The 27,705-nt window shown below is 38.5% G+C and overlaps 1 protein-coding gene across 2 annotated transcripts in view; it reads left to right on the top strand.

The window, feature by feature from the left end:
* Positions 1 to 27,705, top strand: part of grin3a (glutamate receptor, ionotropic, N-methyl-D-aspartate 3A) — a 52,563-nt gene that overhangs the window by 4,567 nt on the left and 20,291 nt on the right. The window contains exons 2-5 of one of the 2 annotated variants that reach the window (XM_005451419.4): positions 5,990 to 6,242; positions 6,318 to 6,705; positions 25,650 to 26,319; positions 27,095 to 27,478. In XM_005451419.4, coding sequence (XP_005451476.1) covers positions 5,990 to 6,242; positions 6,318 to 6,705; positions 25,650 to 26,319; positions 27,095 to 27,478 — 1,695 coding nt within the window. Of the gene's footprint in view, positions 1 to 5,989; positions 6,706 to 25,649; positions 26,320 to 27,094; positions 27,479 to 27,705 lie in introns of both variants that reach the window. The other variant, XM_013270786.3, reaches the window with a different exon arrangement.

The following is a 27,705-nucleotide window of genomic DNA, read 5'->3' as shown; positions in this document are numbered from 1 at the left end:
CTGGACTGAAGGGTTCTGGGATACTTGCCACCTACTAGGGTATAGTAACTTGTGTGTGTGTGGCTTTGTCAGTTTGTGTCTGTTTATGTGTTGGTGTATGTGTGTGAGTAAGAATGTGTGTGTGTTTCTAGGATAATATCTAATTTCCTGCTCTGTGCACAAGGAAGGGTTTCTCTGTAAGGAGTCAGCAGGTGTTTAAAGTCAAAACTGATTCCTAGAAGTGAAATAACAGTAATGGATACAGCTGACAAACCAAAAGTTAAGGATGATTGATTGATGGAGGAGTAGATGGGAAGACTGTTGAATGGAAGGATGAACATGTGCAAAAAAAAAACCTGACTAGGAAATAGTGTGTGCAGTGCTTGTGTGAGACTTTTAGAGAAATGGCTTAACTCCCTTCTGACTCAATCTAGTTTCACTGGCAAATCCCAACTGCAGGCTGACAGCAATTTCTCCAAAACATTTTTTTTGTGTGTGAAAAGTGCGAAAACTTTTTGGATGTCTTGAGATGATCTCATTAGTGTTTATTTCCTCACTTTGTTTGACCTTGAGTTTTTTTTTATCCTGGCAAAGTTTAAAGTCAAAGTTTAAAGACAAGGTTCACAGCTGAACATTTGTGTAATACAATGAATCATCAAAAAAGAAAAACCCTTTTGATAACGTGATCTGCCCACAGTATGTTATGTAAGTGTCAGAATGATGAAGCTGCATGAGAATATGGAGATTATGGAGCAAAGGATAAAGTGACCTCAGAGTAAAGGAACTGGGCTGGGAGTTGTGGTGAGTGGTTTTGATAGCAGGAAAGGGAACGGAATTTAGCATATAAAAGCCAAAGAACTGAGGAACTCTTGGCAAAAGGAAGCTCTCTGGGAAAGACCAGTCATCTCTGATAGGGGGACTTAGTTTTAAAGTGGAAATATATCCCATCCTGACCCAGAGACTGTGGAAAGATAGCTACATACACACATATATACAGAAAGACAGAGCATCGTCACTGACAACTTATAGGATATATGCAAATATCCATTGCTACTTATTCCAGTTATGTGTCAGCACTAACTGTATGCGAAAAATCAACTTTGCTATCATAGGGTATGCACCATTATCATGATGTATGTGCAATATATACCATATAAATGCTTTATTAGGTATACTGCTCCAATGTAATCAGACCTACAGAAAACATGCAATAAATTCTGTCTGTACTGAGCAGCCTTTCCACATAGTGTCATACAACTGGTCATTCAGTTTGAGCAGTCGATTTGCAATCTTTAAAACATCCAGCATTGTAATAGTATATGTGGTATAAAAAAGTATAATAGGCCCATGTTAAATACTAAGTTTAATATATGTGGGAGAATGCCTTTGGAGCCAAAGGTTTGAGTTTTAGACTGCTCTTAATCCTTAGTTTCCATTATGATGTCAAGAGAGTGGATATCATTAATGCGATCATCTCAGCCACACAGCTCTAGCTGTGATCAGTGCAGTATCTCCCACGTAGTGTTCAAACCTGTTTGCGAGGGTCATCCAATCAGAAGAGACTTGGCTTCAAGGGGAGGCTGGCCTTGAAAGGAGACAGAGGATGAACTGAGGGTGCAGATAGATAAGGATTATTTTGAACTGTGGATCCTCCACAGCTTTTCTAGTGGAGTACAAAAATAACAAATATGAAACTGGTACTGAGCGTAATAGGTCTTCCATAACAATTCAGTTGTTCTGCAATGCATTAGTTTAACTAAATTGGTTAACTAACAACTGTATTACAATAACAAATGGTAGATGGTTATTGATTTTTCTTTGATTAGATGATTAATTGTATTAAGAACAATAACTAAGTCATTACCATTTTACTGGATTTGTCCACTGGCTCATGAGTCTGTCAGTCCATGCACTTTTTTACCATACAGCAACCTCTGCAAGTTTCTTAGCACAACAAGTCGCAGCTAATGTGTTTTAGATGTGGAAATCACAGGGGAAAATCATTTTTTGAAGCAAGGAGGGATTAAAAAAAGAGAGCACAGTGACAACAGAGCCGGGATTTCATAGCACACTGAAAGCAGCAGATCTCTGTATTTATGTAGGAGAGCAAGGAGCCACACGCTGTACAAATTTTTTTCCTGTTTATTTACATGGAGAACAAAGAGAGGGTTACGGATTTATGGAGATCACAGTGCAGAAGTGCCGCAGTTGAAAATAATCCATCCAATCCTCCTGGAGAATGAGAGCAGGTGAGACTCTGATGCCCTGTGGACTACCATTTTCCTCCCTGATAGAGGACTTTTAAATCTGAAATAAAACATTTGCAATTGCTTTTGTAGGTGCTTTTGTTCCAGCAATAATCTATCCATGTATATGCAATAAGCTGATTAATAAATATCTTATTTGCATGTCTATTAGACAGAGTGATTAACGGGATAAATCAAATTAAACAACAGATTAATCTAATGAACTTTTTTGTGCAAAGCTTGTGTAAAAGTTGTAAAGTCAATTAAAGTGAGTCGTTCAGGCCCCTTAAATATGTTTAATTCTGTGTTTGGAGTTGTGGATTCAGGCAAGCAAACAAGTGTGCGACTGATTAAGTGGCATATTGTATACTGGGTACAGTATGGCGAGGTATACTGACGCAGATCTGGCAGCTCATGCAGCCCTCTGACCTATTTATTGTTTTTTCCAGTATTGCAGGGATGAGAGTGTCACCTTTCAAATGTATCTGCTCTGATCTTGCGCCTCACTATAATCCTGTGGGTGGAGTGCATTATATGTGTAGTCTGCATTTAACTGATTATTGCAAACAAATTAGCAAATTCATTACCACCAAACAGGAAATAACTATGCCGATGAAAAAGTTTCAGACTATAGCTCAACACTATGGAGCTGAGTGTTTTGTTAACAAGGTATGTCTTTTGGAACCAACCAGTGTAGAACAACTTGAAACCCAACATAAATTATTCACCTTAATAGTGAATTTGATTATTTATTCTCTGGCAGTAATGTCTTTGGACACCTGCTGAGTTCAATATTGACTCTCCTTTTATCGTGTTTCTATTTTAACTCCAATCTATTCTGAGACTCTTGAAGAAAATATTTCAACTGCTATTAAAACCAACATGATCTTTCATTCATAATTTGAATACATCAGCGTAAGAATAAAAAAGACTTTTATGTCCTTTCATGAACATAAAATTAAATAAAACTGAAACTAGAATGAGAAATATAAACTGGAAATTTGCAGTTTCTGGTGAAATTGCCGTGTTACTGCTGTAAGCTGCGACTTGCTTTCAGGAGTCAGCTAAAAGCACAGACGGAAGTTTTACATAATAGTAGTCCTGTAAGCGACCTCAAGGTGGTGCTGTGTTAAAAGTGGGTTGGATTGGATTGGAAAGTGCATGTATTACAGCATTAAAGAGTTAACTGTTAAGAATGGGACTGTGTTCTTTAGCCTTTAGTGAATTCGAGTAGCAGAAATTTGCATCAAGCAATATTTGTTATTGTACTTTGGCAAAGCTTAAATTTGGCACGGGTGTAAAGACTAACCAGACTACTGATAAAACTTAAAGTTCAAGAGTTGTAGGCATTTCACTTGATTTGGCATGATATCTCAAATCAAAGAGATGGGCAGTGAAGACTGGATTCAATATAAAGACCGACATTGCTGTTTCATAGGTGGTCACAAACTAACGTGAACTCATAAAGTTTGAAATTTTTTAAAGAGCAACCATGGTTTTAATGTACTGGAATAGTGGCAACTGAAACTCACTGGACACTTCATTGGATACACCATGCTAGTGCTAAGTCCAAGCCTTTCTGTCTTTGGAAGTACCTTAATTTTTCATATCTAAAAAATTCCTCTCAGGTTTTGGTCAAAATTGGTATGATGGTATCACACAGGTGCTGCACATTTGTGGGCATCAAATCTATGATGTGAATCTCCTGTTCCACCACATCCCAAAGGTGCTTTGCTCAAACTGGATCATTGTTGTGCCAAGAAAATATTCTCCACTCCATTACACCATAACTACCACTAAGTGTTGGTAGAAGGCAGGATGGATCCATGTTTTTCCTGTTGTTTACACCAGTTTTTGAAACTCATCAGACCAGCGAGCCTGTGTTAATCTTAGCCTCAGCTTCCTGTTCTTAGCTGACAGCAGGTGTACCAGGTGTGGTATTCTGCTGATATAGCCTGTCATCTTCAAGGTGCAAAATGTTTGCATGGAGAGATGATATTCAGCATACCATGGTTGTAATGCATAGTTATTGGAGTTACAGTTTCTTTCCTTTTGCAGCTCTAAGGAGCATGGCCATTCTCATCAGAAATATGGCATTTTTATTTTAAGAACTTCCACTTATTGAATAGTTTCTCTTTTTTGGGTCATTCTCTGTAAACCCTAGTGATGATTGAGAGGGGAAATTTCAGTAGATTCTAAAACGATCAGACCAGGCTGTCTGGCACCAAAAACTATCCCACAGTCAAAGTCACTTAAATCACATTTTTTCCTTATTCTGATGCTTGTTTTGAACTTCAGCACGTTGACTTTACCATGTCTACAGGCCTAAATGCATTGAGTTGCTGCCACATGACTGGCTGATTAGATATCTGTGTTTAATGAGCAGTTGAACAGGGGTACATAATAAAGTGGCAAGTCGATGTAAATAACAGGGGGCTGTTTATTAGGGGCAAAGTTCCAAAAAATCAGCTTTGAAATCAGTTTTGTTTGTAGCGCGCAAGGATTTGTTAGCTGATTACAGAATAACAGAACAAAGGAACCAAATTCAAACATGTCAAGTGTATGAAGACAGTTAAACCAGCTCTGACCTAAAAGGCAGCAAAATGAATCTTAAATGTACTATTTAGAATGAAAAATGTCGATTAGAAGAAGAGTAATGCAAAATGTGTCACCAATGGTGTAATACATGCAATGCTGCATTACTTGCATAAAGTGCTATATTGTTTTTACCTCTGCAGGTGGTACAGCAGATTTAAAACTTCAAGCCAGTTAGGCCGTACATTTTGGAATAAATCTATTTCATGCTTCTCATTTTACTGTCTTTCTAGAAAGATGCTAAAATTGGTGAAAGGTTTTGCTCACAGCAACAACACTATGAGACTGCAAAATTTTATTGTATCAGATGAGGTCCTAGTGGTAATCAGCCACCATTTACTCATTGATCTGTCTAGGTCATTAATCAACTGCTGAAATTATGAATCACATTAATTCAACAGAGGTGTAAATTAAATTAAATGTTGTGGTGCTGAGTAGGTGAAAGGCTCTTTTGAAATGAACTGCAGTTCTTAAAGTTTTAGTTCTTGATACACAAGTGACTACACATTAAGAAAATGTGATTAGTTATATTTGCGGAAACAGGTAAGTGGAGGTTGACCTCCATTATACCCAGCAAACTATGTTAACTGAAGACGAAAAGTAACTACATTTGGATTTATGAACCTTTCTCTTTCTCCTGTTTCTTCTTCTGCTCTTCTGTTTTATTTCACTTCCTTATGCCCATCCTATTCCTTTCTTTTTCACCAACATCATTTCTCCACTATCCTCATGTTCCTTTTTCTCACAATATCATCAATTCCAAAACCAATCATCTGATGCTGTATCTCTCTTGCTATCTATCTGACACGTATAAAATCCAACTGATTCCCATCGACACTTTGTCCTCCGATCACAACATTTTTATTCCCTCTTTTATTTCCTTCCGTTTATGTTTAACTGTCCCTCCTCTCTATCTCATATTATTTAATTCCACTGCCTTTGCCATTTTCTCATCCATTTATTTTAATCCCTTAAATCTTCTCCTCCTGTCACACCTATTCCCCTCGTTCCTTTTTAAATGCACTCCTCCACTTTTCAAAATCACATTTTTCCTGTTTTTTTTGTGTTACTTCAACTTTTACCCTTACAACTTTTTTTTTTTTATCTTCCACTCCATTTGCCAATTCAACTCCCATTACACCTGTCCTCCTTTTACCAACTTTTCACAGAATCCTCTACATTTCCAAATGGCGATGCGAACTGTGGAGGCTCCACAATCCCAGCTGCTCTACACCCTGCTGATGATGAATGGCTGGTGGGACATCAGCATTCTGCTCTGCCAGGAATGGAATATTAGTGACTTCCTTTTCCTCATCAAGAACAACACCCGCTTTCACCTGGGCACTCTTGTCAACCTGACAACTATTGCCTTAACCTCTTCAGTATCTTCATCTGCACTATCAACCTCAGCGGTGGCATCAGGTATTGCAACCTTACCCTATTTTTCCTCTGCTGCCTCTTCTTCTTCTTCTTCTTCATCCACTTCTTCTAAATCAGACCAGCAGCAAACTCTCCTGCGACAGCTGGAGGCCCTTAGAGAACACTCATCCACAACAGGATTGGTGACATTTGGGTGCGACATTCGCGAGGTGCGACGTTTGTGGACGCTGGTCACGCGGATGACGCGTCCAGAGTTTCACTGGGTCTTGGGGGACAGCCAGAATGTGGCTGAGCTGAGAACAGAAGGGTTACCCATGGGGTTACTGGCCCATGGGGTCATGGGATCCCCTTCTCTGGATCACTACGTCCATGACTCATTAGAACTCGTGGCACGTGCCGTGGGCAGTGCTGCCCAGGATAATCCTGCCTTGGCACTCATACCAGGGACTACCAATTGTATGGATAAACAACAGAGCAATGGAAGCTCGGGGGAATACTTGGCAAGGTAGGGAATATACAGATACAAAGTTTCATGCAATGTCCTCAAACTCTAATAATGCATTCTATAAGCACGACTCACTTCCATAGGGTGCAATTATTATTCTGCTACTGTATAGGGGGGAAGAACACTCCGTTTTGTTTTGTTTTTTTATATTTGCTTAGGCCAATCACAAGCATTTTTGGTTGTGCAACGTTTATAAAATGATGGTGAGGGTGAGTCTTCTAAAAAGTGGGTGAGAGCACGTTTTGTTGGAAGATTTGCACATGGAGAAGCAAGCATTCATCATAATGACAGCTCTGTGGAGAAATGTCTGGCTGTGTAAGATCAGGTCTTTGTAGGTCTTATAGCCATTTGAAAGAACCTAGCAGGCCTGCCGTACTGCATCCAAATCTGGATCAGAACTTGCCACTTTCAGTGTGTAGGCTGTGAGGACACATGTTGTGTTCTGTAATAAAGGAAATTTTGAAAATGGTTAGAGGATAGTGGGAAAGAGATTGCCACCAGCATAGTGGGTCAGTGTAAGGCTTACTGTATACATGCAGTTTGCAAACCAGACAAACCTAGAAATGTTGTGATAATTATGCCCCACAAAATGATTATTTCAGCAGCTTAACTTACGTGACAGATTTTGGTATAGATGGCTTTTTTGTCTCTGTTTCTTCCCTTGCAATAACAGAAAAAAATGATGTGTGTCAGTTCAATGTTCAAGTAAAATCACGCAGGTACCACTTTACTATCTTACCAACATACAAAGGTATTCTGACCATAGTACTAGTAAACAAAAAATATTGTCTCTTGCCTTTTTCGAGCATGCAAAAAATGAATTCACTGGCAAAAATTAAAAGTTACCCAGTACCAGCCAGACATATTAAATGTGACACAGAAGACAAAATATGCACATACACTGATCTGCTTCCATTTGGGTTACCACTGCAGCACCACATTCAGTGAATATAACACGCTTGAGGGGTTGCTAGAACCTTTGTGATAATCCAGTTAACTAAACTCAGTCATTCAGGATGGCTGAGTTCTTATGGAGTCCATGATTGACAGCTAGTGCTCCACTAATCTCGTCAGAACAGCAACTATGCTTGCAAAATGCACGGTATCATCTGGACCAGTAATGATTATGCTCTCTCAGTATGACTGAGCGACTGATATAGCTTGCAGCTGCTGGCCCAGGGCAGTTTGCCAAATTACTGGAGCAGTGGCGATGCCAAAGATCAACTTACTGTATTCATATAGACTCTTGTGAGTATGATGGTTGTCATATTTTCCTTTATAGATATAGATAGGGCCCAAGCAAGGTAATCTCTAAAAAACTCTCACTGTGCTAAAGAATCACAAGTGTCATCTTTGCGTGGGATTGGATATTGGTCTATACGTATTATGGGATTCAATGACAAATAAATTCTTTGCCTGTTGTCTTTTCTTCTAAAAGATACTGTTAGCATTGCCCACTCACATCAGTTCTTTACAGCTAATATTCCTTGGTGTACTGAATACTGAAGAACTGCTTAGATTTTAAGCCGTATACAACATGACTTGCCTGTGAAACCTTGGTCTTGCACTCTCTTCAAGCTCAGTCAATCAACACTGAATCTCTATACAGTGTTTCTGACACACCTTCAATTCTGTTTGGTGCATGGCCTTTATCTCATGCCAAAGAGACATATATGTGCCCATGTTTCACCTTTAACTTCAGCTTTTGCAGTATTGTGATTCTCGCTCCTGTGTAAGTTATCAATCTCACATTTGTATATTTCAGGTTGAGTTTAGGAACATTTTCCTGGATGTGAGAGACAGCACTGACCCAGTGCCTAGTTTCATCTTTCATGGCACTCTGTAAACATTAGACGTCAGCCATATAACTTCTGTCACTGACAAATCATCCTCATTTGAGTCTCTCATGTTACTTGTGTACCTTCTTGTCCTTGATTCTTGTTTTCTTTGTCTGTCTTTAATTTACATATTTTCTCTATGTACCCTCTTTTATTGCCCATCCTGCAACTTTTATCCTTAAACCAGTAATCTGCAGGATGGTGCAACATTTTAACACTTCTTAACCAAGGCTATGTTTTGTGTGCTACTTTATGTGTCCTGTGTTTTCCATAAATATGGAAATTTCCAAATTGCAAGTCAATGTTAGTCTATATTCTGTCAAAAGCCATTTCAGAATGGCCTCATTGCTCAGTCCACACACAAGCCTGTTCCTTAGTGCGTACTCCCCAACACGGCAATGCTCTCCTAATCTATGAAGCTCTGCCATATACTCCAATATGAATTCAATATTTGACTTATTCCTTTTGTAAAACCTGAACCATTCAGCTATCGCCAGAGGTGTTAGATTTAAAAGCCTCTTTACTATGTCTGAGATCTCATCAAAAGTTTTGTAAGCCAGTTTGCTAGCAGGGCAAGTTGGAAGTTTTAGTGCCCAACTTTTTAAACAAAAGATGACCATCTATCCATATGGCCCACAGTTCTAGACATTTTCAGTTAGTTTTGTTTCCTTTTCACAGTGTAATATCACTACTAGTCGTAGTCTAGTCTTTGTTCAACACTTTCAACACTCACATCCCCTCCTCCAGCCAGCTTTCCCATCATCCTAGCATCTATTCTAGGATGGACAGAAGAAAGTCCACTGAAGTCGCATCAATAAAGTCTGATGCTATTTTGCTCATCTGTTGCAAGGTAGGGGTGTGTTTTTCTTATCTTTGTCTCATATATTAACAGCAGTCATCAATGGATTAAACTACAAGATACAGTTTACATGCCTTACATCTTAATCATGCAGGTACAACTCTGCTGACTCACTTATTCTGTTAAATAGGTAGGCAATTCATGGTACTAGTAAATAAAAGTAGTACTATTTGCACTTTTTTCAAATATGTAAACAATGTGTCCTTCCTCTTACTACATAGCAATAGAGTTACATATAAAGGAGTGGTTATACATATTTTAGACCATATTGTGCAAAATAGGTTATATTATATATTCAGCAGAATATTTTGCATTCTTTGTATTACAGTAAATATGTGTTAGTGTTTCAGGGCTCTTCTTTCTGTTATTATTTAATGCACCAATTTAGTGGAGCTTAGGCTTCATTAAATTAAATATACATTTTAAACAGTAAGACTTACACAGTACCAAATCTGGGTTCTCTCCACCCAACAATTAATCAATAATATCCAAATGTACAGTGTATACATCATTCTACTTCTTTCATATCTTTCAAATGTTTACTCAAGCAGTAACAAATAATTCATACACACCTACACCGCCTTGCATTTGCAAAGCATGTAGTTTATTGGGATGCACACTGTAGTACAGTCAATAACTGCAGCACTGTGGTAAAATGATAATGTATAATGAATTGCATTTAACAGCACTGTAATCTGTAGCTGCTCCACTCTAGAGATGTAAGTGACAGTGGATGTGTGATCACCCACCGCTGCATTACAAGTACTGTTTGACCTTTCCTGCTAAGATTCTCCTCAAAACACTCGAATCAGCAGAATGAATATCCAGTGAAGGTAATTATTAAACATGGTGAGCTTGGAGGTCCTGAAGGTCCTTCCATTGCTTTACTTTATTTAAAAAAGGGTGTTGATTCATTTGTAAGTGTTTTACATATTGCAGAAACACTTGCCAAACAGGATCTTTTGTCCAGTGAGAGTCCTCGTGCAGTCTTTGACCCCGTGAAAACAGGGAGAAACTTGATGAGGTTTAGTTTCCTTTGTGTGTGATAGTGGTTCTAATTCAAGCTGTTTCACACATGGGTGATTTGGAAAAGTCAGTTGCACACCTGCCTCGGGGAAATCTGAAAGTATTGGAAAGACTTATATGGAGAGGCTAGAGAAAAAAGAAAAAAAGCAAAGATGAATGTTTGTAAGCAACCAAAGATGAAAAAAAAAGAGTTTTTCTCCCAAAATCATTCGTTTCAGTATTTCTAAAGCTCTGAGACTGTTTGGGCTGTCTGATCACATTCATGCTAAAGGGATTAAAAGATACAGAGAGTGGACTTAAATTGAGTCAGGGTCATCATCATCTGTTACCATTACATTTTTTTTCCACACTATGAAACATATTACTGTGTGGAGTCTAACAATTACATTAGTTTCACTTTTCTTTTCTTTTTGAAATCATTTGTAATCTTATTGTGGAGGCAGAGTGCTTTAGTGGTCAGATAAACTGACCCATCTAATCTTTTTTTTTGTTTTTTAAAAAACAATACTGGCTGTGGTAGCTGGAAATAATAGACGAGAAACCTAGAAGGCACAAAGAGGTTAGAGCAGCCAATCAGCAATCTTAAGGGTGTTGGTCCCCTGAGTCCCTGTGCAGATGTGTGCAAATGTCATTACATCTTTGTATATGGTAAACAGACTAGTACTTGTATACTATTTTATAATCTAATTGACCAATCAGAGTTAACTCTGTATGTAGCCCACTGAATTGAGTTAAACATAATTTTTTCTTGAAAGTGAAAAGAATATATCTGAAACGAAATGAAATGCGCTATGTTTAATTATGTACATTTTTTGTTATGCTTTTTTTTTTTTTTTAGCTTATAGCACATTTAAACAACAGACACTAACCCAAGGTAGTGCCTGCTGGAGTAGCTGAGGCTTGAACCATTGACCTTCCTGTTAGTAGATGACCCACTCTACCTTCTGCCCCTTGTATGACCACTTACAGAAATCAGCATAAGAAAAAAACATACTAAACTAATATTGAGAACACAGATCTATATTAGACTATATGTAGTAGCTGTATTTTCGCAAGCTGAAGAACATCAGGTACTAAACTAATCGAAATATATTTATTTTCGATAAGAGTTTTCAGGGCACAATTGATATACACACAGAGGCAAACTCTCTCCAAACCTTAAAAACAAAACCTGTCCAGTTTTGTTTGTGTCTATCAAAATACTTATAGCAAGGCCATGCTCCAAACAGACTATAAATAAACATGAATAGGATCAGTGCTCTTACAGTACTAAAACAAGATGCTTAGTTAGTAGGTAAAGCATAAATGTAATGTCTTCACCAAATGTCTCATGCTCTAGCTTCCTCTCACCAGAGGAAAAGCAAACGTTCTCTTTAGATAAGGGGCTTAGTTTCCTGTTGTTAGACTGGTCATTCAGTAAGGCCCAACCATAAAAATACACAAAAATTCTACAAATCAATTCAGCATGACCTCAGCCACACCTCTAAGGGGGCCGTTAATACAGACAGTGGCAGACTTCTCTCCCTGGACCCTGCAGCCAGTCAGAAAATGCAAATGAGAGAAAATCTCAGACACATTTAACAGAAGTATCTTTCATTTTTTCTGAACAAAACCACAGCAGAACATGTCTATAATATTAGCTTAACTGAAATAGAGAGGCCATATCACTACCTAGCTTAGTGGTAAAGAAGCCTTTACAACAGGTAGATTTTAATTGCACAGAAGGTTTATGTCAGATAACAGCACATGATCATGGACGGAAGATAGAGCAGATCATATGTTTTACAAGTTTATGAGTGTACCTTAGCCTGCTTGTGGTCTTCATATTTTCCAGCACTCTTAGATCTCTGCAGTGTTTGTACCTCTGATCATGCTAGGAGGGTGCAGGGGACATCTTTAAGCTTTAAGGCTGGGCTATAGGCTGGCCAGCTCATCAGATGTCAGAAAGAGTCTTGTAGTTTTTGTGCTCTTTGCAGCTTACTTAGTTGCTGCTTCTTTTTTATACCCTAAGAAAATATCAGATGGGCTCAAGTAAACCTTCAATAACGTGTTCAGCATATATGATGAAAACTTTAAAAGAGAGAAAAAAGCAATAATAATAAAATTAATGAGTTTTATTCCGGTAATACAATCGTCGCCAAAGCAAAATGAATCTGCATACACAGAATGACAAAAGGACTCATTAACAAGCTCCTTGTGCTTCTAATGAGACACCTGAGTCCACCTGCCTTTTCAGAGTTTTGACACTTCTGGAGGCGTTAGTGGCCACAACTGTAATCAGGCTGTTTCCCACATGAAGTCTACTCCTTCTGTTTAGTTTTGATTTGGTTAGATGCTAAGAAAATCATTACACATGAGTAGGTATATAAAAAGCTTAAATGTTTATTGATTGTATAAAGATTTTCTTTCTTACCATCACACTCGAGTTGAGTTGTTTTTCCTGAATGTCTTATATTTAGGACAAATCCATCAGTTTTTCCTGCAGTCTTGATCAGCTGTTGCTAGTTACAATTGACCAGTTTTGTGACATTGGTCTCACTGTTACTGAAATAAGGGTCTCAGGTTACTGCTGAGTTTGTACAGATGCTGTGTAAATGCTAGCAGAAGGTTAGCACAGGGCAGCCGTGGCACAGGTGGTTGTGTGGGTCGTCTATCAGTCAGAAGGTCAGTGCGTCGATCCCTGACTCCTCCGGTCCGCATGCCAAGGTATCCTTGGCATCCGTATGCTGAGTTGGCCTCGATGCATCGACTGGAGTATGAGTAAATGTTAGAAAGCATACATCTTCACTTTTCATCTCTTACTGTTGGAACTTTCTTGACCTGGGTTTCAACTATATCTTTTTTTCATTGTTAAATTGGTTTAAGGTTAACATTAAGATTACTGTGAGCTGAAACTGCAGAAGCATATTATTTATACCAGCTATTCATCACTTTTAGCTGTCCATTCTGACAGTTCTCTTAGCATCCTCACGTCACTTTATGGCGAGCTGTGAGTGCTGACAATTCCTTATGTGTACGGGACATAATTTAAATTGATGCAGTTGCCGCATCATCTAATACATCTTAATCTCATTTTTTCTCTTCTGAAAGATAGAGGTACTTTGCAAATCTCCATATACTCCCACAGGAGCATCGATACCCAACTGGGAACAGTGTTGGGGAATAATGGAATACATGTACCGGCATTACGTATTTAAAATACAAAATATGAGTACTGTATTCCGTTACAGTTACCATTTAAAAGGGTGGTATTCAGAATATAGTTACTTTGTTGAAATAAATGGATTACATGGTGGTCTTTTCCTGTTTCATATGTTAGGCTATGCCCTCTCTATTTGTGGTAATTCCACGCCGGTAGAAACCCAAACAAAACACGCATTAAGAGGCTCTAATGCCTGTGTCTCAATCTCGCGGCCCATGTCACCTCTACTTGCGGCCCGCATAATGACGTGGAGAAATATTTTTAAAAATTATTGTTCAAAAAAATTATTCAATATGAAGGCAATAGGCAGAGTGTTACAGGCATAGCCCCAGAGAATGTAGCCTCATGGGCAGTGTAGTCCAGTTGTAAGTAAATTAAGACTCGACTGTACTCTGTGTTTGTGTTTTCCTCCGAAACAATAAGTTCCGTTGGAGCAGCCTTTCAACGCCTCTCTCTGTTTCTCACTAGCAAAGTTGACCCAGACAACAAAGTAAAGCTAGTTTTCGGCTACGAGCCTGACACGGAACCCGACGTATTAGCCAGAGGTCCCTTTACTACAGTTCGGAGTCGCGGACCTGTTTCATATACGCGCGGAATAGTTTTCTATACGAGATCGCTGCAAAAAGTGCAGCCTTACCTAATGTCCACCCTTCTGTTACTATTTTATATTAAGATTTTAAAATCCAGTTGGTATTGGTATGCAAGTATCCTTCAGTAATAGTAATAAATCACACAGCAATAGTACATTCATGTAGTTGTAAAAAGCATGATAATATTAAGTAATCCAAAGTATTCAGAATACGTTACTTTCATTGAGTAACGTAACGGAATATGTTACAAAATACATTTTGGGGCATGTATTCTGTAATCTGTAGTGGAATACATTTTAAAAGTAACCTTCCCAACACTGACTGGGAATCAATCCATTAAGCTATGACTTCAACTATGTCAGTAAAATGACATAATTGCAGCTAATCACGAAGTTAAGTAGATACCGGAATCCACAAAACGAACAAACAAAACAAAAAGAAAGAATCTGTTTTGTAGTTCTTTAACTGCATGACATTACTAAAACTGAGCTGATAGCAGTGTAGTATCTAATAGTATCTAATCTACAAGAACAATACACAAGTGCTCCATCATTTTACATTCAGCCTCCTAAATATACAATAATGTCTCTTTTTGACCCTTTTCTTACAGCAAGCAGCTAGTCAAACAAGTATCTCTCCGTTTTCAAAATAATTAAAGTGTATTTACTTTTACTCTCTAGTTATTCTCCAAATGTCTATTACAAATCTGTGGGAACATATTTCCCCCATGGTTTACACCATTCACACCCAGCGGCTTTTTAGAGTGAAGATTGTGGTCATTTTCACTCATTTCATACATTTCAGATTCAGTGAGAATTTTGTTGAGTCTGAATAACAGGTGCTTGGTGGATGAGTTGACCTGGCGGGAGCAGTTGTCACCACAGCAGTGTTGAAGCCAAAGACCATGTGACAGATGAGCAACGGAAAGATTGTAGCTGTTCTCAGTTGAACACTGAACCCTTCGGGGCATCTGTTTCATGATTATTATGGACCTGGTTGCAGCAGTGTTGCTGGGAATGCCATCAACCTCACTCAATGGGAGAAAGCAGCTGACATATAGAGGTGTTTGTCACCAGACAGCTGCAGTGTCATCGAACTTGCGGCTGGGACACTATAGAAATCACCAGCTTTATGCTAACCCAGTGCATATGTGGTGCATAGATATTTTTAGCATGATGGGAAAAACCTAGAATTCATAGCAAATAAGGGCTGCCAGAAGCAGTTTTACCTTATTCTAGCTGAATGTCGGTAATATGCCTACTGTATAAAAGAGTAATGACAAAAACATCAGAATAACATATGAAATGCAGATTTGTGCAAACTGGGAATGACTATGTTTCGTATAAAAATGATTTTTGTGATGCTACACTTTAAAGAGCCACATAAATCATTTAAAAAGGGAGTCAGAAATGCAAGGTCTAGCTAATCTGTGAAACAATGAAACAGATTAGTTAGCATCATAGCCACACTTTCACAGGTCACAAGACCAAAACACGAATAACTTTTTAAAATATTTACCAAGATGTTTCCTTCTAGGTTCTGTAATAAAACTAGCAAAGTGGATGTGAGACTTACACAGGGGCTGTAAATACTGCATAAAATGGAAGGAATTTGAGGAATATAAAGTGAAAGTAATAGGAGGTAGCTGTGTACATGGTACTCATTAATCAGTATCATCCTGCTATCTTGTTGTCTGATAGCTAAAAACTTCCACAATCAGTTTATGCTGATTATGGAAGTTGTAGTTTCATTTTTTAAAACCCAAAACAGCTGTTCAGGTCCTGCTATGATGGCTTAATTAGCTACAAAGAGAACAGCAGACCCCAGGTGTCACACATTTGAAATAAGACATGTTCCCTATGTCACTTCCTAATAAGATACTAATCGTTGGCACTTAAGTTAGAATTCCTAATCCTAATTTTATGGATTGGACAAATCTATCAATAAAATCCACATAACTGCACTGTTAGGATTAAAAACTGGGAAATAGTTTGAAGTCTGCTTTTGACATGTTGAAAATTAAAACAAAAACTCTTAGAGATTGCGTACCATGACCACCAATATAAATAAATGGCTCGCTTTCGTTTACTCCAGTTAGCCTCCATCTGGGTCCTACAACTCCACAATATATAATCTGCATACTCCGCAGTTCATGACACATTAGAATACTAACTTGTGTCAGTGTGCAGGACTGGACTCTATGTGGAGTATTTGAGTAAAATAACACATTACTTAAAAGAATTGTAATGTGTAATACATCCCAACATTAATTGTCCATAGGTGTGAATGGATAACCAACTGTTTAGGTTATCAGGTTACCCTCCACCCCATCGCCTCGCCCCATGTCAGCTGGGTTTTAGGCTCAAGCCCCACCTTGACCCTGATCTGGATATGCAGTTCAGAAGCTGGATGGAGTGGAAAATTAGAATTTTATGTATCACTGATTTGAGTATATCACATTTATCTGCAGGCGCTGTTTCAAAGAGGATCGAGTGCTTGCTTGTTTAAATGTATTGAAAAAGACAACATTTTTCATGGGCTTTACTTATTTTTTTTCACACAACTGTAGACAGGCAGCTGTTCACTGAAATTGCTCCAGGGATAGAGAACTAATAAGCCAGTCATGCTGTAATGCGTGGCTGGTGGGTAAAATAGCCTGATTGTATGGAAGTTGGGTTTAGTCCATTTTCAAGTGAAAATGGTTCTCAGGAAATCTTGCAGTTTATTTCTACCGGGTAAAATTTAATTGTCTCAAATTCAAATTTAGTTGTATGAAATTCAAAAATATTCAATGTAATATGCAGACTAAATAGACTGACATACTTTTAAATACATAAAGATTAATATTACATTATGAGAGTTTATATAATTAATTCATCTTCATCTTAAATATGATTTACAGTTACTGCTGAATATTCTGCTTGACTCTGCGGTTCATATATTCAGTTTAGCTTTAATTTCCATCTCTCTCTCCATCGGGCTTTGAACCAAGAAAGATCAGTAAAGGATCAGGCTGTGCATAAACCCTTCATTCTGACATTTACATCCGAGATCTTTTTTCTTTTCTTTTTTTCTATTTATCACTGCGTTCCATTCGCCGAGCACTCTAAAAGCTGGACTTTTTGTGATTCATTCATTTGGTCCTGTGGGAAAATTCTTTCAAGGCAGACCACTTTGTATTATGAGAAATGAATAGCCTAAAAGAGAGTATACTGCATAGCATCACAAAGCGATGGAGTGCTTGTGCGGGAAGTCAGTGTTCTGCAAACTGTACTGCAATCAGCTGGCAAAAAAGTAGTTTTCTAGAAAAATGCTCAAATTTGTTACATGTAAGGAATTGTAAAAATCAAATGTTTTCTATTGCACATAATATGTTACATTTTGTATCTGCTAGAGCCTGATGAAACACTTTTATAATATAATAATAATGTGTATGTGTTAGTCCCCGTAGGGAAATTACTCCTCTGCATTTAACCCATTCACCCAGTGAAGCAGTGGGCAGCCACCAATGCAGCGCCCGAGGAGCAGTGTGTAGGGATGGTACCTTGCTTGCTTATTATTTCATTGAACCCTTTACTGCAGGGGTGTCCAACTTCAGGCCTCAAGGGCCGGTGTCCCACAGGTCTTAGATATCACCCTGGGTCAACACACCTGAATCAAATGATTAGTTCATTACCAGCCATTTAAATCAGCTGTGTTGGATCAAGGACACATCTAAAACCTGCAGCACACCGACCCTCAAGGCCTGGAGTTGGACACCCCTGCTTTACTCCAACTGCAAATCATTTAGAAACCAAAGCCATTTAATATGTGATGGTTCTACAGATTATACTTTAATAAAAAAAAATGCATGTCCTGGGGAAAAAAGTTGGCATTGTCCCCAACTTATGTATAGTTTAGAAAACAAGGATGAGTAATGCTCACATGAGGTGCATATTATAAGCAAGAAAGAAGTAACACTTGCTCTTTAGCTTATCAGTAATATGTACTGTAATAGTCTGTCAATTTTAATGTTAATTGCAAGAGAATAAATGATGATGACCAACCTCTGTGTTTCACAAATGTAATTCTGTCTTGCATAATAAATCTAGCTGTGGTTTGCAGGAGTGCAAATTTCCATAAATATAAAACAAGATTACCACACTCTCTGGTATAGTAGAAAGCTTGACTGGGGCAAGTCAAAAGTAAGATGCATAGTAAAGTAGCTGCAGGACATGCATACATGCTTGTTACACTCGCACATAAATCAATGTTATTTCACTTCTATTTTTTTTTAAGTTATTATGATTTTCAATCTTGTTTCACTTGTTACATATTGCAACATATAGACATTAAACAATTGGAGAAATCCTGATTGTAATACTTTTGTTCTTTAATCCAGTTGATAGGATTAGTTTAAAACAAAATACTAGCATGTGTGGGAACTGTGCAAAAATATTGTAAACATATTTGGGTTTTTTCAAAACTTTTTAACAATCAGTCATCAAAGATAATATTTAAATCTGATTCAGGGGACCAGGGATGTCAAACATAAGGTCCAGGGGACAGAATCTCCCCAGCAAACACTGTGAAGGAGTTGCAGATTTTGAACTTTTAACTGCATTTTCATAAGTTTTACAGTTTTTCCTGTCAATAAAGAATGACCGTCATTCATACTACACTATTACTATTACTGGTAATAGATAAACAATTAAATAACAGAAAGTTCCTGTTTTTTCACTACTTTATACATTTATGATTTTACGGTCGATTCACAGAAAAACAAGAAAAAAAGAAATTTTCTTTGAATGAACAAAAACGATATTTTGTCATTACAGTACAGGGCAATGCACTACCAGAACTTTTTCTGTAATTGTACATGTTTATCATGTAGTTTCACTTGAGATTACAGTAGTCAATATGTGGCTGAATGTGTGAACTGAGTTTGGCATCCCTGGCATAGATGGTTGACTGAGTAAACAATCTGATATAGTGGCTCTTTATATATTTATTTGGCCATTCAAATAATTTGGATGTGAGGTAGGGGTCACTGAAAAAAGAAAAACTTGTTTTTTCACTTTTATCCTATGTCGAATCACATCTAGTTGGGATTGAGGGTTTTCCAGGGGGTTTAAAGCCAGTGTGCAAAAGTGAAAAAATCACATATGACGGGGTAGCAAAGCCTAAGAAGATAAAGGTGGGGAAAAAATAAAGATAAAGACCTAAACCTAAGACAGAATATGTGTATTTTCACAGAGATACGCTATACACCCTTCTGAGAGTTCAGTGAGCAAAAGTCCTTTATAACCAGATATTGTTCCGAGACAAATTTCCACAGGTTATCTTATTTATTTTTTCCCCACCATAGACAATCCGTCTTGATAGAAATCATTTTAAACTGATCCATGCCCGTCAAAGTAAAGGTTAGTACCCACATGTGCCAGCTAGATGAACCATAAAGATAGAAAATGGTATATGATAAATGTCCCCTCTGAGGCTTGTATTCCCTGAACCAATGTCAGTGAAACACTTTCTGTTTGCTTCAGGCGAGGATTGGTTTAACAAGGAGGAATACTCTTGGCAGAGATTTCTATGCTGCTACAAAGGCAGCAGCATTTCCTTTTTTCTATATTTTATTTTTAAGAGCAAAATGTTTTCTTGCTTAAAAAAACATTCATTGTTGCTGATTAATGTTGTGAGACTAATGAATAAGATGGATTTAAGTGCACTCCCATTCCTTTTCATTTAACTTGCTTGGTCAGTGATGTACACACTACAGCAGCCTTGTGGTTATGTTAAGTTAAAAATCTTTTTTATTTTTTTATTTTTTGGGGGTGATGCATGAGGCGAGAACACAAGGCAGCCTTGACACTGAGTTAGTCTTGGTCTGTAAAATATATGATTCACCCAGACGTCATTCTTTGGCTTCAAATACCATCATTTTACCTTTTCATGAGGTGGAAGTGAATCACGTCACGTTGAATAAAAAGTTCAACCATAGTTTTTATTTCGAGCATAGGAGGTAATGTAGCAGCTCTGCATGTAGTGAACTACAGCAAGTCAGCAAGCAGTTTTGAAGGTCAAATAATTGTTTGGTATGATAAGTTGAGTGGTGACAAATATGGAGCTTAAGATAAGTATATTGGGGCTTGGTTTAAATATTTTAGCTACATTTATGCTTGGAGATGTGCTTTTTTCGCAGGAACAGGCAGGACAAACTGAAAACAAACTTAAAATTATGTAGTGTGAACTGGCAGACAAACAGGCAATGGTGGTATTTTAATTAGGTTAGTTTGCTTAAAATAGTGTTGAAATGGTAATTAGTTGTTGAGAGCATTAACGACATCTCTAAATGTTTTCTGGAATTTCAAGTGTTCTTTATTTAAATAATCAATGTGATTCTTGGTTTTCTTAGGGATTACATTATTTAATGTCTTTCCTACCCCTCGTGTAATCAGTCAAAATGTTTTTTCCAGTTTTATTTTGATAAATTTAGCCTCGTGCATTTTGTATTTACTTTTAACTTCCTTGTCTAATTTTTCTGATGACTTGGAGCTATGTTCCCTGCTGTTTAGCATCTCCCTAAGTGCCTTGTTGTAATACTGTTGCCTGTGTGTACTGTTCTCTAGTTCCCCGTGGTTCTGTTTCCCTGCTTTCTCTCATGGACTTTGGTTTGCCTTTAAAAAAAAAAAATGTAATCGATGCTTGCCTTTGACTCTGCATTTGAGTCATACAGTCTGCTTTTACAAACATTTGTGAGAGAATAGGTTTTTCAAAATAATTCACTGAATTCGAGCACAGTACTGTTATAGGTTGTCCCCAGTGCAACAAGTAAGTTTGCAAATTGCAAAAGTGGAAGCGGTTAGGAACCACAGCAATTTAGCCACAAAGTGGCAGACCAGATAAAAAGCAGGGTTGCAAAGTGCTGAGGCATGTAGTGAAATCTGCCAAAGCTCTGCTGATTTGATAACCGCAGATTCTAACCCTCCTTTAGTATTAACATCAGCACAAATATTATGTCCTAAGAGCTTCATGGCATGGTTTTCCATGGCTGAGCAGCTCCACTAGGAGTAATGTGTAGGTGGCCCAGTGCTTTTGTGTGTCTCTGAACTCGATTCTCTGTTCAAAGACATCCAAAGTCAGCAGAGACAGAGCAGTCCTGTGGGTGTGCCAGTTTAACTATCCTGAGCTTGTCTGATTAGAAGAGTTCAATAGTTCATAATGAGTGGAGCCACTTAGTATCAATCCCAGTTGTAATAACTATCCTTGGAGTTCTGATTACGTGATTGGTGTTGCAGCGGTCTGACCCTTTTTTTTAACTGAGTCCTTATGTGGATGAAACACATGGATACTGGTTTAACTTGGACATTTATATCAATTTTTGCTACAAAACTGTGCTTCCCTTTTCACAGCTACTCTTCTGACACACTTCGCCGATATTAATCTGACAGTAAATTCAGACTTGAACTTGAAACATACTCAAATAATACAGATGTCTTGCCTAAACACATTACCTTCTATAATACGTGACCTTTTAGTAAAAAAGTGACATTTCACATTTAGCATGGAACACTTTCTGCAATGTCAGGAAACTGCGAGAGCATGACACTGGCTGCCATCAGGAGAGAGACACACTCCCCAGGTAGTTTAACATCTACAAGCTACTGTGAAAACACTGACCTTCAGACAGCTTGCTTGAGTTGTCAGGTTGGCTAAAAACCTGTAAAAGATGTAGGAAAGTTGACAAGGTGGTGGGACGGGAAATTTTTCAGTGAGCAAGGTGACACGATGGAGATATTTTGAAAAAGGTCACTTCAGGTACATCATTACCTCCTCAAGGCATATCAAAGAGGTGTGCATCTACCTGGATGCCTGCATGTTTTCTTAAATTCAAACATATCCAATCCAGTGTGTGTCCTTCTTGTGTGGGGGTGTGAGTGTGTGTGTCTGTTCTGGTATCTGACACTCTCAGACAGCCAGTAGCATGGCTCAGTGAGGGAGATGGCGTGATCACTGGACCGTGGTTTGTCTTATGCTGTCACACATACACACACTCACAGATAGACAGCCACTAAGGCCGCCAAGATAATACACCTCTCTGGTGTTGCTTTTACACCAATAAAGTGGAAATTATTTATGAACTAACCAAGAGTAAAACATAATTGTACATTTAAGCCCATAAATCCCAAGAACAGAGGTCCAAACATGTCTGGATAGAGGTGATAAAGAATAAAAAAGCAAGGCAGCAGAAAACTTTTTTTTACAGCTGTGCATCCTGCAATTTACTTTATTGTACAATATGAACTGTGGTCAGTGCACTCTCAGTCTCTCTGTTGTATTTAAGATGTAAAAGAAAATGGGTTTCAGCTTTCTGAGTCATAAAGATGACATATACATATGCCATGCATATTCATATTTATCAAACATACTGCCAGGGTAGCATCATAAATTTGATCTGAAATGATTCCTCTCCAGGCTGAGCTCATCATAAAAAAAATGCAGCACTGGTCATTTGTTCAAACAACAGCTATTAATGTGTGTCAAAGTCAGAAGTAGTCAGCACAGTGTTGTTGTGTTCTCCAGGATCAGGCTGGATTGGATCAGTGAGTAAACAAAGCATGTAGTGTTGACAAGACAGACTGATGATTATTTCTTGTCTTTTGGGATTTTGTTGCGTTTATGTTTTTTAAGATTACCACAATATTTCAGCCGCTTTCACCAAGTGAACAATCTCATAGGATAGGAGAAGATTTTTTTTTTTTTTACTAATTTCATTTTTAATCCAAACAATCTTTCATCATTTTCAGTTAGCATCATTTTACTGTCCTTAGCGAATACCCACTAAAGTGAAGAGAAGTGAATGGAACTTTAAAATGTAACATTGGAAGGACGCCCTAAATGATACTTACTGAGCATCTTGAGAACATACAGTTGTAATTTATGTTACTGGGATTTGGTGTTCCTTGTGTTTTGATTGTACTGAAGTATTCAGTCTAACAAGACCTAAGTTTTCTTGAACCTTCTATATCCTATATATTTAGCATGAAATAGTCACAACAGTTCTCTCAAGCTGTTTTATATTGTGAAGATCCTATAATAACAGAGAGGAAACCCTAGTAATCAAATGACAAGAAGGAGAGAGACAGGACAGAAGACACACGGTGGGAGAGAGCCAGAGATTATTAATAACTAATGATTAAATGCAAAATGGTTTATAAACAAATAGTGAGTGAAAAGAGTTGAGTGAATGACATATGATTCACACATATTCACACACAGGAGTAGTGTGTAATTACATACGGTTGAGTGGATCTTTTCATTAGTTATAATCCCAAACAGTTTGGAAAAATCCTCAAACTCATCCATCCAACCATTTTCTTCCACTCAAACAGTTCAGGGTTGTGGTGGGGATGGAGCCTTTCCCAGCTCCCATAGGGGGTGTACACCCTGGACAGTTAACCAGTCTGTTGTAGAGCTAATACACAGAGACAGACAACCATTCATACCTGTTAACCCAGAGGTTCCCAAAGTGTGGGGCCCGCCCCTAGGGGGGCGCAGAACCATTGCAGGGGGGGCGCGGTATGAAAAGAAAAAAAAAAAAAAAGAGCGCTTGGACACTGTGGACAGGTTTTTGACGGGGCTCCCACACAAACGCAAAGCAGGAGATGAAGCATAGCTGAATATGTTTCCAAACCAACTTCCTTCCAAGCCAAAGACTAGAAAATATGGTGAAGCATATCTTCCCTTTGGCTTCACCTGCACAAGTGCCAAGGTAGGTCTCCCCTGCAAAATTAGTTTCCCTGCGTCGGGAGCACGCGCTGGGCTCTCCAAATCACGGACAAACGGTATCCCACATTCTTGATTTTTAGTTCACAAACACTTCTTGTAATGACTAACTACTCCTGACATTTTGGACATGTTAGCTCTTTATGCAGTAAAGTTACAGTGGGATACAAATAATATCAGGCTGATCCTACCGTAATTTGTTCCCCTTGTTCAAATCACGGACAAACAGTATCCCACAGCTGTTTATGTGTTTAAACCCATTTTGCACAGACAGACATTTTTTGAAAAATGTATTGATAGCAATGTTGAATATTATTACACAGGAAAAAAAACAACTACACGTAAAATAATTACATCGTGACGCCTCTGCCTTTCTAAATGGAGGGACAGTAACTGCGTGTGTATATGTAAGCGTGTAAAACCTGAAGATAGTCAGATTAACAGTAACAGTATTTTGTCTCTATCTGCTATTCTGCAATTCATCTCATGTAAACAATAACATGGCGCACAGCATGACGTGAAAACAGGCACATACCTTTGACGTTGCGTGACGAACTCTGTAATCCTCGTCCACACGTAAACGCAAAAAAGGAGTTTTAAATAATCTCCGTTTTCGGTGAATCGCAACTCCGTTTACGTGTTGACAAAAAGCCCAAACGCATAGAAACAGCTGAGTTTTCAAAAATACCCGTGTAGGTGTGGACGTAGCGTAAAAGAGTTAGTAGTATATTTTATTACTACCTGTAATTTATTGCCGTTTACTTGTATTTGCTTAACTGTTTACTAAATGTTTGAGGTGTGAAATAAACCGCAATGGAGTTTGTAAACAAAATATGGGTGTGTGTGTTTGGAGGATGTGTTTGTGCTGGGGGGGGGGCGCGAACATTTTTCTTGTAAAAAAAGGGGGGCCTGGCAAAAAAAGTTTGGGAACCACTGTGTTAACCTAACTTTCAGAGAACCCACACAACCATGCTGTGAATATGCAAATTCCATACAGAAAGACCCCATCCAGCCAGTGGACTTAAAACCAGGACATGCTTCCCATGAGGAGATAGTGCCAACCTGCAAACAGTGCTCCAAAAAATGTATATAAAAAATTAACCTATATCTCTCTTTTTGATACTTCAAATGTCTTTGATCACAAAAAACAAGAAATGGAATTAAATGCACAGAAAATATTGACTTTTTAGTATAATTCTAAGTCAATTAAGAGGGTTGATTTCTCAGAGAAGCATAAAACCTTTAAGATCTAGCATTTACCTGCATTAGTACTAGTGGGCATCAGAGATAGACTTGATTGTGTTCAGTTTAGGCAAACAAATCAAATTAAATTAGATTACAAACCTTTTCTCTTGAGACTTCCTGTAAGAATATTGTCTACAGGGGATAAAATGTGCTATTATACTGAACATCTGTATACACTGAGCCCAGAGTTTGATTTTTGATTGACTTTTGACTGGGTATCGCTCTTTGCAAACATAATAAGTATATTGTTAAAAAGATTTCCCAAACTTTTAATGATGTGTGAAATTAAGCATGTGTCCAGTCAAACTGTGTGTACCCTTCTGCTCGCCCTTTTTCTCTTCCAAGCTTCTTCACAATGTTCCTCGCTCCTTTTTTCCCCCTGACACTTCTTGTTTTCTCTTTCTCTTCATTCTCCTCAGATTTGTAGCCAACACATCATTTGAGGGCCAGAGTGGTTTCATATCCAGCAACAGTCAGAGCCAGAATGTCATCTCAGAAGCCCATCACTACATCTGGTCCCTCCAGCTGGATCCCTTAGGCCAGCCAACCTGGACCCGCCTGGGACGCTGGCGCAGGGGGAGAATTCTGATGGACCCAGCAGCCTGGCCAAACCATCCAGGTTCTGGAGGAGGTGGCGATTGGCGCCGACCTCCACGGTTGCACATGCGAGTAGTGACACTGGTGGAGCACCCATTTGTATTTACCCGTGAAGTGGATTCGGATGGGTTATGTCCTGCCGGGCAGCTGTGCCTAGACCCGCTTACCAATGAATCTTCAGTTTTGGAAGGACTTTTCCAGAATCTCAGAGGAACCAATGGATCTGTTCCCACAGATCTAAAGAAATGCTGCTATGGCTACTGCATTGATCTATTGGAGAAGCTGGGGGAGGACATGGGCTTTACTTTCGATCTCTATATTGTTGGTGATGGGAAATACGGAGGGTTTAAGAATGGTCGTTGGACAGGATTGGTGGGTGATCTTCTGAGTGGTGCTGCCCACCTGGCAGTGACATCTTTTAGCATTAATTCAGCTAGGAGCCAGGTGATTGACTTCACCTCACCTTTCTTCTCCACGAGCCTAGGAATTCTGGTCAGTGTTGCTCTTCACTCTCTGGCTTCTTTTTTCCTCTTCTTTTCCTCTCCACTTCTTCTCCTAATTTCTGTTACTCTTTAGCCCATCTCTCTTTGATGTGTGTCATTGACCTCACCTCAACTCTCTCCTCTTGGTATGCAGGCGGTCAGTATCAATATGTTTTACCACTGCCAGCCATACATTATTGGATTCCAGTGCAATGCAGGGCTGTACTGGGGGTTATACAGCTTTGCAGAAAGAACTTATTATTACAATTACTGAAGCTAGTCTCAACAGCTGACAGGCATAGGGATGGTGGTAATCACTATTGTTTCTTTTTCCTAGTATGCTGCTACAGATGTAGACGTTCTGCTTTATTTACAGTGGATGTATTTTCTATTATCTGTATTTTTTCTTTTTCCCATTCCACTATAAGTATCTCTCTTACAAACAGCAGCGTCAGAAACAGCATTTGCTTCACAATCACTGGACTGTGAAACCAATTTTTGCCAATTGAGGCAATGGTACTATAATGAATTTGCACCATCCCACTGTGATCTGTTTTTATTATTATAGAGTTTATTTGTAGTGAAGGGAGAGGGAGGATGGGGAGGGGGGCTGATAGGATCTTTCCATAATAGTCCTAATTAATGTCTTCCAAAAACTCCACATTTCCTCTGATTTATGAAACATTCAGAACACTAACTTTTGATAATTACAACATCTTTTCAGTTTTGCAATATTCCTTATGCAGTGCTTTTTTTTCTTCAACCCTGTATCCCCACCTGCCCAGGTGCGTACTCGTGATACAGCTGCACCCATCGGTGCCTTTATGTGGCCTCTACACTGGTCCATGTGGCTCGGCATCTTTGTTTCCCTCCATGTCACCGCCATCTTCCTCACTCTGTATGAGTGGCACAGTCCATTTGGTATGACGCCACGTGGACGCAACCGCAACCGAGTGTTCTCCTTCTCCTCAGCACTTAATGTGTGCTATGCCATTCTCTTTGGAAGAACAGTGGCCATCAAGCCACCAAAATGCTGGACTGGGCGTCTGCTGATGAACCTTTGGGCCATCTTCTGTCTATTCTGTCTGTCCACCTATACTGCTAACCTGGCTGCTGTAATGGTTGGGGAGAAAACTTATGAGCAGTTGTCGGGAATCCATGATCCAAAGGTAAAAAACAGTATAGTATAGGAGAAAAGTCTTTAGTCACCACTCATATCTTTATATTTGTGAGCCAAAGGGAAAATATACACATTGTTGAAACATCAACTACAGTGGAATATATAAGGAGAAATATTCAGTGTGATATGAGTACGTCTTCTTCCTGTCTTTATATTGATATTATTAAATTATAATAACAAATTATAATGATAACATTTTGGTTCTGAGATGTTTTT

This window comes from Oreochromis niloticus, linkage group LG7, assembly GCF_001858045.2.
Source record: "Oreochromis niloticus isolate F11D_XX linkage group LG7, O_niloticus_UMD_NMBU, whole genome shotgun sequence".
NCBI classification, from domain to species: domain Eukaryota; kingdom Metazoa; phylum Chordata; class Actinopteri; order Cichliformes; family Cichlidae; genus Oreochromis; species Oreochromis niloticus.
The sequence above is the reverse complement of the archived record's forward strand: the minus strand, read 5'-3'. Positions and strand labels throughout refer to the sequence as shown.